General features: G+C 37.0%; 1 protein-coding gene across 3 annotated transcripts in view; it reads left to right on the top strand.

Moving 5' to 3' along the window:
• VPS8 (VPS8 subunit of CORVET complex) overlaps positions 1-19,204 on the top strand; it is a gene marked incomplete at its 3' end in the record, with an annotated part of 188,721 nt that overhangs the window by 19,983 nt on the left and 149,534 nt on the right. For all 3 annotated transcript variants that reach the window (XM_084231488.1, XM_084231489.1, XM_084231487.1), the window contains 6 exons: positions 4,191-4,315; positions 12,113-12,199; positions 15,792-15,859; positions 17,123-17,276; positions 17,379-17,438; positions 18,686-18,793. In XM_084231488.1, coding sequence (XP_084087614.1) covers positions 4,191-4,315; positions 12,113-12,199; positions 15,792-15,859; positions 17,123-17,276; positions 17,379-17,438; positions 18,686-18,793 — 602 coding nt within the window. The remainder of the gene's footprint in view (positions 1-4,190; positions 4,316-12,112; positions 12,200-15,791; positions 15,860-17,122; positions 17,277-17,378; positions 17,439-18,685; positions 18,794-19,204) is intronic.

Below are 19,204 nucleotides of genomic sequence, written 5' to 3'. Positions count from 1 at the left end.
AAGAAAAACAGTTAATTGAAAGCTTGATTAAAGCAGAGAAATGTTAAAAATTATAAATATATGCTTATCTTCAGTGTCTTATTTTAACAGAAAGTATATAAATAGTTCTTTTCCCTTTAGTCTTTTGATATAGTCCAAAGCCTTTTCTTTGAGTTTGTTCTGCCAGTGGAAGTCTGTTGCATCTTCTGTGTCATAAACTGTTATTCATATTGGCTTATGTAAAATTTGTACTTTTAATTAAAAAGCAAAGAGGTAAAAGCTTAGGCACCTGTAAATCAATCAAGAAGTGCCCAATTCATTTTCCTTTGGCCTTGTAATATGCACACAGGGTAAGAAAAGAGTAATGTTGAATGGTCAATACAGGCAATAAAAGTAGAACTCTGACTTTAATTTCCACTGGGATCTAGGTTAATTCCTTCTTTGTCAGTTGTCAGATGGGAACTGGCTAAAGCAAATTAGGGATGAAAAAAATAGAGGATTGGGTTAGCTTTGGCATATAGAAAGAGCAGAAATTCTTTGTTTAAATTTAGATTTTCTACTCTTACAGACTTTATATATTTTTTGTAACTTTTCTTTGCAATTCAAACTTGCCCTTAGGGCCAAAGTATGCTGAGGAGATCTGCCTTAAGCAAAGTGTACATTGAAAGATATTGCAGTGTTAAATAGATGTGTTCTTTTATGATATTTGGGCTTTAGGTTCTCTGAATTAATTGACAAGCTATTGTCATTAATAATGCTGCCTTGCATTTCTATCATTTGATAGTTTTCATAATTTTCATAGGCATTTTTTTTAAGCTCTCTGCCAACTTTGTGAAATTTATAAGAGAAATGATTTTCTCATGTCATATTTCTTGCCTGGTCATATGCTTCATAGAGATCCCTTCCATTTTTTTAAAACTGAAATTGACCGTGCCAACCGAATGTGATTTTATGTTACTTGGTAAATGAAATTGGATGTGCTATTAATTTTTTTTTCCCCAGTCACAGACAAAGACTTCAGAGAGTAGAGCAAGAATAGAATTTTTTCTTTAAATGAATGAGATCTAGAGTCCCCTGGAGATGTAGAACTTAGAGAGAGCTCTGAGTTTCACCTTCCTTGCTTTTGTCCAGGTCCTTTTGCTCTTTTCATATAACTACAGAATTTAAATATTTGGTTGAGAATTTATTTTTTATTTTTGCCAATAAAAAGAATTTATTTTTTATTTTGCCATTTTATCTTTCCCTACAATCATTTAAAATTATCTGGACTGCAGAATGTTTAGTGATGTTAACAAATAACCCTTTCCAGTAAGACTTCACTTTCTTCTTTCTACAAAAATCTACCTTTTCCTAATTCAGTTTAAATTATATAACAACAGGTTTGTTAATATATAATAAAATCAATGCAATCAATAAATATAGAATGTTAAAGTCAGCAGTAATAATAGGTAGATCTCTTTCTGGAGTTAAAATATATTTTATACACTGTGCATCATCTCATAGCCATGCTAACTTATAAAGGGGACATTATAAAGATAGTGAATATATTGTAAAAAATCAAGAAAAAAGTTGAGAATGTTTCATTAACAAAGCTCTGTATACATATTTCAGGAAAGACCCACTATCAGTAAAGCAAAGTTATATATATTTGGTTTTTAATCTAGACATTAGATAATGTCTGCTGTAGACAGGACAGCTGATGGATGAAGTTCTTTGCCATTAATGAAGACTTGGAGTTTAAGTGAATTTGCAATGGCGGGGAGGCTGGGGAGAGTGCCATGGAGAGCAGCTCTGCCTTTCATTCTCCCAGCCCAAGCTTTTATTAAAGATATGAACAAAGGAACAAGAGAATATCACGCAATTGTGTTTTTGCTTATACAGATTAGTAAGTTACTGCTGAAAACAAGCTTTTCTGGTTAGTAGGGAAACATGCCCACAAGCCATAAGTCCTCAGAGAACAGGAGTCAATTCTGGGAAGAAGTTCTGTTTGCAGAACTAACGGCCTAGAACTCCATATGTAGGGTAAACAGGAATTCTCCAAAAGCTCCTGCTCCATTTAGGGAAGCAGGCTCCCAACAAATGTCCTCTTTCTTCCCTCTTATTTCCTTTTTCTTAATGGTAGCATTATTTCCTGTTTTTTTCCTTGTACTCCTCAGTTTTTCAAATTTGATTTTCCTGAGTTATAAGAATGAAAATTATTTAGCTTTGTTAAATCAGAAAGCGGTAGTATCTTTAAGTATGTGTAGATCAGAACTCTGTAGAGTTGGATCTCCTAGCAAGGTTTGCAAAGGATCCCAGTGGGCTACTATTTAAACTACAGTGTGCCTGGTTGACAAGGCAGCCTGATGCTCATTGCTTCTTTGTGAGACTGAAGTAGAATTTCTTTGTATTTGTTGCCTACATGTTGCCTGCATGCTTGACCTGAAGTAGTTATTTATGTGGAGCAAGCACTGTTTGGTTGCCCAATCGTTGTGTTTTGACAGTTGGCAAAATAAGGTATATGGATAGTCCACCAACTGTATAATACAGCCCTGACAAAATGAGAATCAGAATCATGGAAAACATATTTTAGGAAGGCAGTTTCAGTAAAACAAAGTAAATTATAGGCCCATATTTATAGCCAAGAAAATAGAATAAAAGAAATGATAATAATTTGTACTAAAATGGAGGAGGGAAGAAAAAGCATGGAGGAGACCAATCTGGATATATTTGGGGAAAAAGTTCAATTTAATTCTAGATATGACTAAAGATGATAACCTTTTTAAATACACCAGGTCTTATGTGTTTATGGACTTTATTCCTTTTTGAACGGTTGCCATAGAAGGCTAAAAATCTAAAATGACTGCTGAAAACTTTCAGTATTTTCTATGTGCTGGATACAGTATAGCCATTAATTATTTCAGGGGTCCTTCTTGGGGTGGTAGGGATTATTTTTTGAACCAGGTTATAAACACAGAAAAATATTCTTACAATATTCACTTTGGATGGGCAAAATGATATACCTGTTATTATTCCCTAGACCTGAGGATGAATGTCTTAAGGTTTTTTCTGATGACTTACCCTTGTAGAAGGAAGATTTGCAAATGTGGAAGCCATTCAGAATAATTGTCAGATGCCTTCTGAGTGTAAGGCAGCAGGCTATTCTGGGAGTGTTAATTTATTCATGATCTCTACCCTCTGGAGCAGTCCTAGTTTAATAGTATAAGCAAGATGCACGATCCTTCCAAAACTAGCGTGTAGATAGTTAAGGGTGGCAAAAACAAGCTCTGGGGGCATTGAGAGAACTGCAAATTGTGTATGATTTTTATTTTTTCTAAATAGTTAAATTTTATAGGCATGCCTTCTTAATATCTACATTTTTTATTTCACCGTTTTCAAATGGATACAGTAGTGAACTCTATATAAAGTAATCATTGTCTAAGATAAACCTTTTAAACTATTAGGTGATAAGTTTAATAAATATTTGAGTACCTCCTGGAGAAACAGGTGATTAAGGCAAGAACCTTGCTCTTAACTTAATCTTGTGGAGATTTGAATTATTTGATGTTAGCATATCAAATGTTGCTACTTCAAAGTAAGTTTTTTAAGTAGTTTAGATGTTTACTTTGAATTTTATTTGCACTGTTAATTTGCCTGCTAAGCCATTTCTTTAAGGGTAATATAAATGTACATTCCTAATACACAAAATTAACAAATTTTGACTTTTGAAATTTTTTTTTTTATTTTTTATTTTTTTGTGGGACCCTCACTGGTGGCCAGGGATCAAACTGGCGCTGCAGAGGCTGCGGGCAGCCTCGCAACCCATCGCTCAACTGCTGCGCCACCAGGGGAGGCCCTTGACTTTTGAAATTTTAAAGCTTCTTTAAAATATGGTGTTTTCTGTACCCTTGCATCCTGAAAATTCTAAGAAATACAATTCTTGGATAAGATGAATGATAGTTGTTTTTTCAAGGAGATATAGATTTCCTATGGATCTTTTTCTTTTTTTACTTATCATTAGCATGTTTTGTTGTTTCCTCATAGACTTTAATTTTTCTTTATTCTTTATGTCAAATTCAATGCTTAGGAGCTAGTAGTTGCTTGATACATATATTTTAAAATGAAATAGCTTCTTATCTGTTTCTTTCCACCTCCCAAGTATTAAAAGAGGCCTATACAATAAGATATTTATTCATTTCTTTCCCTTGACTTTACAAAATCACTTTCCTTAGATCAGAATCAAGCTTTGCGACTCTGTCTGAGTAACACGAGTGTTGGAGGTCAGTATGGAGCCATCTCTGCCCTGAGTATCAACAATGATTGCTCAAGACTTCTCTGTGGCTTTGCTAAAGGACAGGTAAATATGCATATTATTTTATCCATAATACTATGTAAGAATTAGTTTTTAATAATTATACATTAGGTCAATTCTTGAAAAACAGAATATGTTACAAAGTGACATATTAGTAGAACTGACATGATATTGCTCAGTTTTACTTTTGTTCAAATTTTCTAATAATTGTTATTCACTGAGCCAGAATCTATAATTTAAATATATTAACTCATGTGTTTATGTAAGCAAATGGCTTTTTTTTTTTTATAAATTTTATTGTTATATTCCCCATACAATTGCAGCCCCCCATTCTGACCCCAATCCCTCCCCTCCCGCCCCCGCCCCCCTAAAAGTGTCTCTGGTTCATAGTTTTTTGTTGATTTTGATTTTCACTTTCTTATAGTTATTCATTTTCCTGGTCCCTTATTTAAGTTTTCTAGATTCCTGCTATGAGTGAGACCATCCGGTATTTTTCTTTTTCTTTTTGGCTTATTTCGCTGAGCATGATCCCTTCCAGCGCCATCCATGTTGCAGCAAATTGCATGTGTTTATCTTTTTTGAATGCTGAGTAATATTCCATGGTATATATGTACCACATCTTCTTGATCCAGTCATCTATTTTTGGGCATTTGGGTTGTTTCCAAAGCTTAGCTATTGTAAACAGTGCTGCTATAAACATAGGGGTGCAGGTGTTCTTTGGAATTGATGTTTCTGTGTCCTTTGGGTAAATACCTAGGAGTGGAATTGCTGGGTCATATGGAAGCTCTATGTTTAGTAGGTCCAGAAATCTCCACACAGCTTTCCACAGTGGTTGGACCAGTTTGCACTCCCACCAACAGTGCAGAAGAGTTCCTTTTTCTCCACACCCTCGCCAACATTTGTTGTTGCTAGTTTTTTTAATATGTGCCATTCTCACTGGTGTAAGATGGTATCTCATGGTAGTTTTGATTTGCATTTCCCTGATGACAAGTGATGTTGAACATTTTTTCATATGCCTGTTGGCCATTTGCATTTCCTCTTCAGAGAAGTTTCTTTTAAGCTCTTCTGCCCATTTTTTGACTGGATTATTTTCTTTGTTGTTGTTGAGACTCATCAGCTCTTTGCAGATTTTTGTGATCAGTCCTTTATCATTAGTGTTGGGTGCAAAAATGTTCTCCCAGTTGGTGGGGTTTCTCTTTGTTTTTGTTATTGTCTCTTTTGCTGTGCAAAAGCTCTTTAATTTGATATAGTCCCAGCTGTTTATCTTTGCCTTCACTATCACTGCTTTGGGTGATGTGTCTGTAAAGATGTCTTTGATGTGCAAATCACGTAGTGTTTCGCCTATATTTCCTTCTATATATTTTATGGTTTCAGGTCTTATGTCTAGTTCTTTAATCCATTTTGAGTTGATTTTTGTGTATGGTGTGAGGTGGTGGTCAAGCTTCATTCTTTTGCATGTAGCGACCCAGTTTTCCCAGCACCATTTATTGAACAAACTTTCTTTGCTCCAATGCATAGTCTTTGCTCCTTTGTCAAAGATTAGTTGACCATAAACCTGTGGGTTTATTTCTGGATTTTCTATTCGATTCCATTGGTCTGTATGTCTGTTCTTGTTCCAATACCATGCGGTTTTGATGATTATGGCTTTGTAGTATAGTTTGAAGTCTGGGAGTGTGATGCCGCCATTCCCTTCTTTTTTTTTCAGGAGAGCTTTGGCTATTCGGGGTTTTTTGTGATTCCATATGAATTTCATCAATAATTGTTCTATTTCTTTGAAGAATGACATTGAAATTTTGATTGGAATAGCATTGAATCTGTATATTGCTTTTGGAAGGATGGCCATTTTAATAATGTTTATTCTTCCAATCCATGAGCAGGGGATGTCTCTCCATTTCTTTGTGTCTTCTTCTATTTCTTTTAACAGTGTTTTATAGTTTTCTTTGTATAGGTCCTTTACCTCTTTTGTTAGATTTATTCCCAAATATTTGATTTTTTTTGTTTCAATAACAAAAGGGATGGTCTTTTTGATTTCTTCTTCTTCAGATTTATTGTTTGTGTATAGGAAGGCTACTGACTTTTGCGTGTTGATTTTGTATCCTGCCACTTTACTGAACTGATTGATGAGTTGAATTAGCTTTTCTGTGGAGTTTTTGGGGTTCTCTATGTATAATATCATATCGTCTGCAAATAGTGATAGTTTGACTTCTTCTTTTCCTATTTGGATTCCTTGGATGTCTTTCTCTTGTCTTATTGCCCTGGCTAGGACTTCCAGTATTATATTGAAAAGCAATGGTGAGAGTGGACATCCTTGTCTTGTTCCAGATCTTAATGGAATTGCTTTCAGCTTTTCACCATTGAGAATGATACTGGCTGTTGGCTTGTCATAGATGGCCTTTATGATGTTGAGGTATGTTCCTTGTATCCCAAGAATTTCAAGGGCTTTTATCATGAATGGGTGTTGCACTTTGTCGAAAGCTTTCTCAGCATCTATTGATATTATCATATGGTTTTTATATTTCTTTTTGTTGATGTGTTGGATAACGTTGATTGATTTTCGGATGTTAAACCATCCTTGTGCCCCTGGAATGAATCCAACTTGGTCGTGGTGAATTATCTTATGGATACATTGTTGGATTCTGATAGCTAAAATTTTATTGAGGATTTTTGCATCAGTGTTCATTAGGGAGATTGGCCTGTAGTTTTCCTTTTTTGTGTTGTCCTTGTTCGGTTTTGGTATTAGTGTAATGTTGGCTTCATAGAACGTGTTTGGTATTGTCCCTTCCTTCTCAATTTTTTGGAAGAGTTTGTGAAGGATAGGCACTAATTCGTCTCTGAATGTTTGGTAGAATTCATTTGTAAATCCATCAGGTCCTGGGCTTTTGTTTTTGGGGAGGTTTTTGATTACCATTTCAATTTCGCTAATTGTAATTGGTCTGTTTAGGTGTTCTATTTCTTCTTTATCTAGCTTTGGGTGATTGTAGAGTTGTAGGAATTTGTCCATCTCCTCTAGATTGTTAAACTTGTTTCCATATAACTGTTCATAGTAGTTACTGATTATTCTTTTGATTTCTGCTGTGTCCGTTGTGATTTCTCCTCTTTCATTGATGATCCTGTTTATTTGTGCTTTCTCCCTTTTTTCCTTTGTGAGCCTGGCTAGGGGTTTGTCTATTTTATTGATTTTTTCAAAGAACCAGCTCTTGGTTTCATTGATCTTTTGGATTGTTTTTTTAGTTTCAATTTCATTTATTTCTGCTTTGGTTTTTATTATTTCTTTTCTTCTACTGGTTTTGGGGTTTTTTTGTTGTTCTTTTTCTAGATCTTTGAGCTTCGAGATTAGGTTGTTTCTTTGCGTTCTTTCTTGTTTCTTGATGTGAGCTTCTATTGCTATATATTTTCCTCTTATTACTGCTTTTGCTGCATCCCATACATTTAGGATATTGGTGTCCTCCTTGTCGTTCAATTCAAAAAATTTTTTAATTTCTTCTTTGATCTCCTCATTAGTCCAATGGTCTTCCAGTAGTGTGGTTTTTAATCTCCATGAGGTAGGAAAGTTCCTTGCCTTCTTTTTATGGTTTATTTCTAGTTTGATGCCTTCATGGTCAGAAAAGATGGTTGATATGATTTCAATCTTGGTGTATCTGTTGATGTTTGTCTTGTGCCCCAGTATGTGATCGATCCTGGAGAATGATCCGTGTGCGCTTGAGAAAAATGTGTACTCCGTTTTTTTGGGGTTTAGTGTTCTATAGATGTCTGTTAAGCCCAATTGCTCTAGGTCTTTATTTAGAGCTTTGGTTTCTTTACTTATTTTTTGTCTTGTTGATCTATCCATTGTTGATAGTGGTGTGTTGAAGTCTCCCACTACGTATGTGTTTTCTCTGATGTCTGTTTTCAGAGAGGACAACAGTTGTCTGATATATTTTGGTGCTCCTTCGTTTGGTGAGTATATGTTAATGAGTGTTATTTCTTCTTGAAGTATTGTCCCCTTGATCATAATGTAGTGACCATTGGGGTCTCTTTTTATCTTTTTGAGTTTGAAATCTGTTTTATCTGATATAAGTATAGCTGTTCCTGCTTTCTTTTTTGGTCCATTTGCTTGTAGGATTGTTTTCCATCCTTTAACTTTGAGCCTATTTTTATCTTTTGTAGCTAAATGTGTTTCCTGGAGACAGCAAAAGGTTGGGTTTTGTTTCTTAATCCAGGCTGCAACTCTGTGTCTTTTTATTGAAGAGTTTAGTCCATTTACATTTAGAGTTAATATTGATATGTTAACATCTGTATTTGCCATTGTGTTTGTCTTTCCTTTGATTTTATTTATTCTTTTAATAACTTTTTTTTTTTTTTTTTTTTTTTTTGGCCTTCTTTCATTGTTATTCGTCGCTCTGAGGTTCTGGCTTTAGGACTCCTTGTAGTATTTTTTGGAGTGGGGGTTTAGTTGCAATGAAATTCCGGAGTTTCTGTTTGTCTGGGAAGGTCCATATTCTTTCTTCAAAGAGGAAGGAGAGCTTTGCGGGATAGAGTATTCTTGGTTGGCATCTGTTTTCTTGGAGTCTGTTGACTATGTCCCTCCACTCTCTCCTTGCCCGTAGTGTTTCTTCGGAGAAGTCTGATGTCAGCCTGATTGGTTTTCCTTTGAATGTTATCTGTTTCTTCCCTCTTGCCAGCTTCATTATTTTTTCCTTGTCCTGGATTCTTGGGAGCTTTACTATTATGTGTCTTGCTGTATTTTTCCTTTCGTCGTGGAAGTTTGGTGTTCTTCTTGCTTCTTGTATATCAATTTTCAGCTCCTTCTTCACATTTGGGAAGTTCTCTTCAATTATCTCTTTGAATATTTTCTCTGTTCCTACATCTCTCTCCTCTCCTTCTGGTATTCCTATAACTCTTATATTTCCTTTCCTCATGGAGTCAGATAGTTCCCGAAGTCTTTCTTCGTTCTTTTTCCTTCGTACTTCTCTTTCCTTTTCTGTTTTGGTTCTTTTTATTTCTGTGTCTTCAAGATTACTTATTCGTTCTTCCATTTCATCTATTCTGCTTTCATTGCTTTTCCCAGAATTCTTTAGTTCTTCCATTAATTCTTTGATCTCCTGCATTTCTTTTACTTCCCTCTTTAGGGACTCAATTTCTTTCTTCTGACCATTGTTTTCCCTCTCTAGGGACTCAATTGCATTCTTCTGATCGTTGATTATTTTTCCCTTATCATTGTTTTCCTTTATGACTTCTGTCAGTTTTTTAATCACGGCAATTTTAAATTCTCTTTCTGGAAGGCTCAGAAATTCTTCCAAGTTATTGTCGTTGCAATCTGGGGGCTGGCTTTCTTTTTGTGGTGTGCTTTTTCTCTGGAGAGTTGCTAGGTTGCGTGTGGTTCTTCTCCTCCCTACTGTCTGTTTTCTAATTTGCCGTATGCGTTGGGACACTGTGTTGTTGGGACTTGCCGGCATCTTGGGTGGGCTTCTCTGTTCCCCTCTGGTTCTTCCAGGAGTCATCTGTCAGTTTCAAGCAGCCTTTACTGGAGAAAGGTCCCTGTTCTAAAATGCCGATGTGGGGACACACTCCCCTGTGCCCCTGGTCTGCCCCGGCGGTGGGTTCCTGCTCCCCTCTGGGCTTGGACTGCAGGCCAGAGGGGGTCTGGCGTGGGCGAACTTCCCCCGCTCACCTCTGGCTCCTGAGGAAGCCTTCTGCAGGTAGTCTTTACTGAAGAAATGTCCCTGTTCTAAAATGGTGATGTGGGACACACTCCCTGCGCTTCTGGTCTCAGGCACACTCTTCTGCGCGCCTGGTCTGCCCCGGCTGTGGGTGCTCGCTCTCCCTGTGGGCTCAGACTACTTGTTCAGAAGGGGCCCGGTGTGGGCTAACTCCCCAGCTGGCCACTAGCTCCTTCAGTAGCCTGTGCTGGGGTCAAGTCGCTAGGTGGCACCAGAGATCTCTCCTAGAGCCCTTGGGGAGCTGATTTTCCACCCCGTGGGACAGGGAGCAGAGCGGGGATGGTAGGGTACACCTCAACGGCTTTGGGGTGCTGTGTCTGCCTTGTGTCCCATCGTCGTGGGGAACCCACGCCCCTAATTTCGTGCCCCGGGTCTCAGTTCCAAAGCCCTCAGTTCCAGGACGCGGGCTGTAGCCCAGATCAGTGGCGCGGGAATGGCGCCTTTTGAATCCCGCTCCCCTGCCTGGGCGCCTTGTTCCTGCTCACTCAGGGAGGGCCTCCGCCCGGGTCTCAGTTCCAAAGCCCTCAGTTCCAGGACGCGGGCTGTAGCCCAGATCAGTGGCGCGGGAATGGCGCCTTTTGAATCCCGCTCCCCTGCCTGGGCACCTTGTTCCTGCTCACTCAGGGAGGGCCTCCGCCGTCTCCCCGCAAGCCTAGGTCGCAGGCACAGGGGCCTGGGCAGCTGCAATCCGAGCGCGGCTTTCGCGCAAGCTTACCGGGCGGCCGGGGCTGTGTGCTGGTGCTGGTCTCCTCCTGGGGGGCGGGGCTCTCTTTTTAATGGCGCGTGGAGCTCACCTCCGAGGTGGATCCTGCAGGGTTCGCCTCAGCTCCCGTTCACGGGGTGTGGTGGCTGAAATAGTTCCTTTCCACTCACAGTCCCACTTGCTGCATCCGTTTTTCTTGTTGGGCGTTTTGGTTTGTTGTTTCCCTCGTCTCTGCCGCTCAGAGAGTGCCGCCTCTGTGGGCGGGGGAGGGGAGCAGGGTTCTGCGCTTCCCTCCCTTCTTGTCCTCTTTTATGGCAACTTTCTTCTTCGGGCAGTTTGCTGGAGTCGTCCGTTTATCTTCCGTGTCCCAGTTCTCACTGGGACCTGCAGCTTTTCCTCCCTATTAACTTTTTTTAATGGGAGATCTTACTCGCAGCGTCTCCTCGCCGCCATGTTGCTCCGCCCCTCTCGCAAATGGCTTTTATAAGCTAAAGAACCAAGTATGTGTTATAAAGTGACACATCTGTAGAGTTAGCCTGAACTTGCTTAGTCTGTTTTTATTTAAAATGTTTAATTAGGGCCTCCCCGGTGGCGCAGCGGTTGAGCGCTGGGTTGCGAAGCTGCCCGCAGCCTCTGCAGTGCTGGTTCGATCCTCGGCTGCTCCCTGGCCCTGGAGGAAGGTCCCACATGGTGTGCAGACCTCTCCTGCTGCCCGCTGCTCCCCTCAGCAGTGTGCTTTGGTCCTTCTGCCTGCTCTGTTCCCCTCTCTGGCTCTGGTGAATTCTCTCACCCTCCCGCGCTTCTGACTGTACCCAGTGCTTGTATAAATAAATAAAAATAAATCTTTTAAAAAATAAATAAATAAAATGTTTATTATTTACTGAGCCAAAGCATGTAATTTTTAATATCCTAATCCATGTGTCTATAGAGGCAAATAGGTCTTATAAACCAACCAAGCAGTTACTCAAAATGTATTTCTTATGACAATATAGATAATTATTGCTGCTTTTTTGGGTATTCTTATTACTGTGTTCCTAGAAAACTATAGATATTTCTTTTTACTTCTGAAACTGGCAATAAGTTAAGGTTTTTCTCATCTTTTGACTTGGCCATCAACTCATTGGTTTGGCAATAAGCCTTTCCTACCACTTTTAGCAGTGCTAAAGAGATTGATTCATTAGAGAAATTTATTTTATCCCTCACTATAAAAACATTTAAAATCTAAAGGGATAAGTAGGTTGGGCAGGATGAGGGATAGATGAAGAGGGAATAAAGGCCCACATTTTAATGGACCTGCAAGCTTGGGTTATGTTTTAACTTTATAGTTCTTTGCTTGCAATGTTTATAGACCAGGAATAGATTATTTCAGCCAGAAGGCAAGTTATTTAAGTCCAAAAAGGAACAATAAATTTGTTTTTAAAGCATTTATTTGTCTTGTAGATCACTATGTGGGATTTAGCCAGTGGAAAACTTCTAAGATCAATAACAGATGCTCATCCTCCAGGAACAGCAATATTGCATATTAAGGTAATAACTTTGTTTTCTTTTTCTAATAATTTTTATTATTATGCCTTTGCATCCACTTCTAAGTAAATTTCTTTATAAATAGAATGCTTGATAGTGAACAGTCTTTTATTTGACTAGTTCAACAAGGTGTTTTCCCATGTGGAAACTAGAGATGGGCTAGCATAGAAAAGTTCAGCTCAAGTTGTGTTAAATAAATATAGAAGCAAAAAGTAAATTGATGTGATGCTAAACAAGCATTTGGCAGCAAAGACAGTCAGTGCCCTGCTGAAAACTCGTGGAGATTTTAAAAGGTCTTTTTACATTTTATTTACTCCACCAACATTGTCTTGCTGAGATGGTGTGCTCTGTCACATTTTGTTGGGAGTTATAGATTCAAGGCCCCAAATGTGAAAGAATCAAGGTTTGGATTGTGTTTAGAAATGAATCTGTTCGTTTATTTTTTATCAAGCCTCTAAAGAGGAAAAGCATTAAGATTTGAGTCTTGGCTTTCTTCTTACAGGCCTGAAAAAATTAAACCAACTTAGATAACAGATTTTATTTATAAATACAACGTGAACCTTGGTTTTTGTGTGCTGTTAAGCCCAAGTTCAGAAGCATAAAAGGTAAAGGATTGTAACTAGGGTACTCTAAAATAGATCTTCTAGATTTTAATCATGTACACATTTGGTTGCTTAACTGTGTAGAACTCTGGTATCCATACATATACTTTTTAATGTCTGCAAGCATCTGGAGTTTATATGTCTGCATCTAGATTAGTTACAAAAAAGTCTTTTGTGACAGAACAGCATTGAAGCATTTAGTAACAATAAAAACAACCAAGACAAAAGTAGAGAGAATTTCTTTCCTTTTTGAATATCATGGTAATTTTATTGAACTTTTTTCAGATGGCATGTGCTGACTTCTAATATGTTATGGTTGTTTGTGATTGTTTTATCTTTTAATAGATTATGATTTTTTTAAAATAGTGAGTTTTGAATCACTCTTGCTTTTCACTGAACGATTTTAATTTTTTCTCTCTTTTTTTTTACTTTTATTGTTATATTTAAAAAACACACAAAACACCTACCACCATCTATTAGATACCCTGTACCCTTGCTCCTACCCTTCACCCTCCTTCCCTTTGGTAAGCTCAATTCTGTAGTTAATGTTCATTAGTTTATTTTTATTTTGTCTGTTCATCTGCTTTGTTTTCTTATATTGTACATATTTGTGAAATCATCCAATATTTTACTTTGTCACAACTTACTTTGCTTAGCATAATCCTCTCAAGTTTCTTCTATGTTGCTGCAAATGGCAAAGTTTAATCTTTTAATTTTTTAAATCTATCTGAATAATGTACCAATACCACATCTCCTTTATCCAGTCATCTGGCAGTGGACATTTGGATTCTTTTCATATCTTACTTATTGTAAATAATGCTGCAGTAAACATTGTGGTGCACATAACTCTCTGAGTTAATGATTTCAGATTCTTTGGATAGAGATCCAGAAACGGGATTGCTAGATCACATGGTAGTTCATTTTTTAGTTTTTGGAGGAAGCCCCATACTGTTTTCCAAAGTGGTTGTACCAATTACCTCAAACAGTGTTCGAGGGCTCCTTTTTCTCTACATCCTTGTCAACACTTGTTAGTAGTATTTTTGATATTAGCCATTCTCACAGGTGGGAGATGATATCTTTTAGTGGTTTTGATTTGCATTTCCCTAATAAAAAGTGATGATGAACAATTTTTCATGTGTCTGTTTGCCTTCTGTCTGTCCTCTTTGGAGATGTTTCTATTCAGGTCTTCTACCCTTTAAAAATTGAGTTGTTTGCTTTTTTTTTTTTGTTGTTAGTTTGCACGAGTTCTTTATATACCTTGGATATACACCCCTACTTGGATATATTTATATACAAATATTTTCTCCCATTTTTGTAGGCTGTCATTTCATTCTGCTGATACTTTCATTTGCTGTGCTTTTAAATTTGATACATCCTACTTTTTTTTTTTTTTTTTTTTTTTGCTTTCTTTTCCCTTGCCACTGGGGTTGGTTGAGTCCCTACAGACATCTCTAATGCTGATATAATAGAATCACTTATATTTTCTTCTATGTATTTTATGGTTTGGGTCTTCCATGCAGGTGTTTAATCCATTTTGAATTTAGTTTTGTGTGTGAAGCTAAAGAATGATCCTGTTTCATTCTTTTGCATGTGGCTGTGCAGTTTCTCAGGACCATTCATTGAAGAAAAATAAAAGATGCCTGGATTCTGGTCTTTGGAACCAGAATCTGTTTCTCATTTATTTTTGTGTTTTATATCATAGTAGCTGCTCAATAATTACTCAGTTGGAGGAATAAGTAGTTGTAATATTTATGAAAGGCTAATCCTTTTGCAGAAAATTACAAAATCTTTGGAGAAATAAAAGGAAACAGAAGAGATAAAGGCAGAGAGAGAAGAATGCAGCTGAGGTTAAAAGCATAGAAGTAGTAGCCATTACATTATGTTGCTTGGGAATAATTATTAAGGTGGTGGATATTGAAGAAAGGTAGCAACAGACATATGTAAGTGAGTGCTTCTGAAGCTAAGAGCAATAGCTGTTTGCTTTTAAGTGGTCTTACTCATTGCTCTCCACACTTAATTTGGGTTTGCATTCTTAATATGTTTTTATTTTAAAATTATATAAATGTCTGTATTAGTATTTAAGCACATTATAAAACACATATCAACATGTAAAAAACAAATAAATAAAAATATGAGTTCTGCTATTTCTTCTACACTCCAAGGGACCATGTCTTGCACATCTCTGGGGTATATGCTTCATCCTTTGGCAAGTGTTCAATGAAACTTTTAGAGCAAAGGTGTGGGACTTTTTATTGTGTATATAGTCAAGGAAGAATAAGTTTATAATGGCCTCTTGTATCTAAATCAGTCCTGATAGTGTGAAGGCTTGCCATTTAGAATGGGTCACCAATCTTTAGAGTAAGGGAGACTGGTCACTGTAAATGACACAAATTATTCATTTTTGTATGATACAGATTCACATTTATTGTCCCTCATGGGACTGTCCTGGTGAACATTATTATTTTGTGTTTTTCAGGGTAGGTAATTATAACGGAAGTATATACTATGTTGAAGATTAAGGAGACAGCACATTTTAGGAAGAGTTACATAAAAAGTTAAATTATTTTACATATAGTGAATTAACTCTTCAATTTTTCAGAAAATGTATTCAGATAAATTGATTTTCAAAAGACACCAAATATATTTTACTGTCTTTATTCTTGAATACCAAGGAATTGCGCATGTTCTCTAAGTATTCTACTTAGTTTAATGGCAAGTTGTTTGAAAAGGTAATATAAAAGCTCAGCTAGAGAACTTCAGGATCAGTTGATATTGAGCTATTGTGATTCTGAAAAAGATATTAAGCCGTTGTTGTTCTGAATTCAGGTGAATTTGGGTTTAGATTGATGAACTGTATCTAATTTAGGTCATTTCAAATGCTGCTAAATGTGTTTGTTTTTGATTTTTAAAGATTTTACAATATTTTCCCTTTTAATTAATACTTGCCTGTTTCTTCAAAAATCTGCAAGAAAATAAATTCCTTTTCTGTTTAGTTTACAGATGATCCAACTCTTGCAATTTGCAATGACAGCGGAGGATCTGTTTTTGAATTGACATTTAAGTAAGAGACTAAAAGACATGTGTTGACAAATGAAAAGACTAGCTCTGTTTTGATAACTTGAAATTGAGCATGAAGCAGTCTGGAAAGCCCCTGTGATTAAAAATAGGTTTGGGTTGTGTATCATAATTACCTGGGGAGGATTAGAACATAGAGTTCCAAGTCTTCCTCCCCAGTTCTATCTCAGTGGGTCTGAGTTGGGATTTTAGACTTGCTCCTTGTCAGACTTGGGAACCACTCTTCTGAAGTATTTCACTAATTTTGGCTTTGCCCTCAAGTATAGTTGATAATAACTGTAACAGTCAGGTGTTATTTGTTTTTTATTGCCTTGCAATTGCTCTGTTTACTCTTTAAATTAAAGCAAAAACTATCTAGATACATTTAAGAACATTTATAAAGCTCAGTTTAAAAAAAATTCAATGTGTATTATGTTTCCTTAAGTGTTTCAAGGGTAAGGAATGTTTGTTTCTTGTATTTCTCATACTTCTAATAGTTCTGAGGCTCAAGTAATTGCTCAAAAAAATACTATTCATTTATTCAGCTAATGTTTATTGAGCATCTCCTGTATGTAGGCATTGTTCAAGGCACCAAAGTTATAGCTGTGAAACAGAAGAGCTTGCTGCTGTAATAGAATACACATTCCACATAGGAGGTACCAGGTAGCGAGACAGACAATAAACCAACACATAAATGAAGTACCATCAAATAGTCACAAGTGCTGTGAAGAAAATAATACAGGTCAGCATGCTGGAGTGCACTTGAGGATAGTTCAGGAAGGCCTTTTTTCAGAAGGCAACGTTTGAGCAAAGACCTGAGTGACAATCTGGTCAACAAATGTGAAAATCTGGAAGAAGTATTCCAGGCAAAGGGATGTTTGAACACCCTGGCTTTAAGGTGGGCAAAACTTAGCTTATTGGAGCAACAGAAAGGCCAAGAGGCTGGAGCCTCACTTGGTGCAGATCAGCAATAGTGGGAGAGGAGTGAAGGTATGAAGGAGCCAGCTCACACAGGACTGGACCTTTTAAGATGTGATAAAGAATTTGGGTTTTGTTTTATGCACAGCAACAAGCAGTTGGAGTGTTTTTAGGAGAAGCGGTACATCTGACCTATATATTGAAATGATCACGTTGATGTCACATAGTAGTTGGATTGTTGGGGGCAAGAGTGGGAGTTAGGAGACTTTCATAGTTTCCAAGCTAGTGAAAATAAAACTAGTGCTTTGGATCATTTCCAAGTCAATTCTGAATGTTTTGGTTACATTTTCAGGAGAGTGATGGGAGTGAGAACCTGTGAATCTAGATGTCTGTTCAGTGGCTCCAAGGGGGAAGTTTGTTGCATTGAGCCTCTCCATTCTAAGCCTGAGTTAAAAGATCATCCCATCACACAGTTTTCCTTATTGGCCATGGCATCCTTAACAAAGGTAGGTGTATCTAAAAGGTGAAACTAGTGACTTTTGAAAGTTTTGAATACGAAAATTTGAATATTTTTGGTAAATATTTAAAATATATTTTTTCTTTCAAAGATACTGGTCATTGGATTGAAACCATCCTTGAAAGTATGGATGACTTTTCCCTATGGACGGGTAAGTAAGCCCCTCAGTCTTGTTAGCCAAAAGAACTTTACAGGACATGGAGAAAGTAACTAAGTGGCAAATTCTGTGAGATTGTTAGACAATTAGGTAGAATAGAAGGCAGAACTCCAGAGATCACTGTTCTTAGTTTGACGTGACCGAAGCAGCATAAACGGGTGACTAGAGGTGTGTACTAGGGATCATGAAATCTTTATTACTTTAAATTTTTCTCTCATAAGCAGCTGCTGCTTTGATCCTGAACTACTGATAAAGAACACCCCACAATAATATCCAGCATATATTACTACTACCTCTGCTTTGCTTAGCTTCTGTTCCTGGTATTTTACTTTGGGGGATGATAACTTCTGAGAATGTATTTTGCATAGCCCAGTTTCCCCTTTTTTTTTTGCCTGATTTTTTTAAAAGAGTTGTCATCTTCCAATGTATATATAAAGAGAGATATTGAGGGGATGGGGTGGAGAATGATGGTGTTGAACCCAACCAGTTCAGAAAGCAGCCCCTTTACTGAGGGAGAGCACTCTTCTGTTTTCATGTTAGTACTCTGTTTATCTCTGGGCCCCAGGGAAAGCAAATCTGCCCTTCCAGATGGCAAAGCTGGCTTAGTCTGCCATTAACATTTCTTATCATGGTGGTATGTGTTTGGATCTCTTTGTTTTCATTGGCATTTTTTTTCAACATTTTATTTAAACATTTTCAACAAATATGAGAAATTGAAAGAATTTACACTGAACATCTGTTTACCTACCATCTAAATTCTACCATTAACATTTTACTGTGGTTTCTTTATTATATATCTATCCATCTTTCTAGTCTCACATCAAACAATGTTTTTAAAATATATACTTCCAAGTAAGTTGCAGAAATCAGTACTTTCCCACAAATATTCAGTGTGTACATTATTAGCTAGATTTCAATATTTGTTTAACTTTTTCCTTTGGTGTAAAATTTACATAACAATGAAATGCACAGATCTTGAGGACTGTACATTTGCTGAACTTTAATGAATGTATATACTTTTGTAACCTAAACCTTCATCAGGATGTAGAACATTACCATCAACCCAGAAAGGTCCCTTATGACACTTTCCAGTCAGTCCCTGCTTTCTTAGAATTTTAATGAGAACTTGGGAGCAGCTTTAGCAAGGAGCACTAGTCAAGTGCTGTTTTTAAGCAGTTTTCTCTTCTTTATATTAATGGTTATGGGTTTTGTTTTGTTTTGTTTTTCCCCTTCTAACTTAGATGGATCCTTCCAGTGTCCCCTTGCTGGCCTGGCACTTTGTGGCAGTGCATAATTATGTGAATCCCATGCTTGCCTTTTGTAGAGGAGATGTTGTTCATTTTCTATTGGTAAGTCCTAATGTGATGCTTAATCTGTTATAAAGTCCTTTGCTGTAAGATTTTTTCCCCCTCTGATTTACCAGTAATATTGTGTCAAAGAAATATGCTGTATAATTCTTTGGCAAGAGGGATTTTTCAATTGAAAACTTCAATGATTAGCATGGAAAAATCACACCTCACCCTCAGCTTTACATCCTTTTATGATTTATATCTCAGTTTCATCTCATTTAACTAGCAAGTAATGATTCATATGTATTTATAAATATATGAATGTAATTATGTCTGTGTTACTGGTTTACCTCTCCACATTTAGTATGTATTTATTAGAGAACCATTATCATTTAATACATATTGTGTTCTCTACACTCTATACTCTGATGGACACAAAAAGCAATTGAAAGAAGTCTAAAACATAATTTC

The sequence above is a fragment of the Talpa europaea genome, assembly GCF_964194135.1.
Source record: "Talpa europaea genome assembly, chromosome: 4".
Classification (NCBI taxonomy): Eukaryota; Metazoa; Chordata; class Mammalia; order Eulipotyphla; family Talpidae; genus Talpa; species Talpa europaea.
Note: the sequence above shows the minus strand (reverse complement) of the source record. Positions and strands in the feature narration are given on the sequence as shown.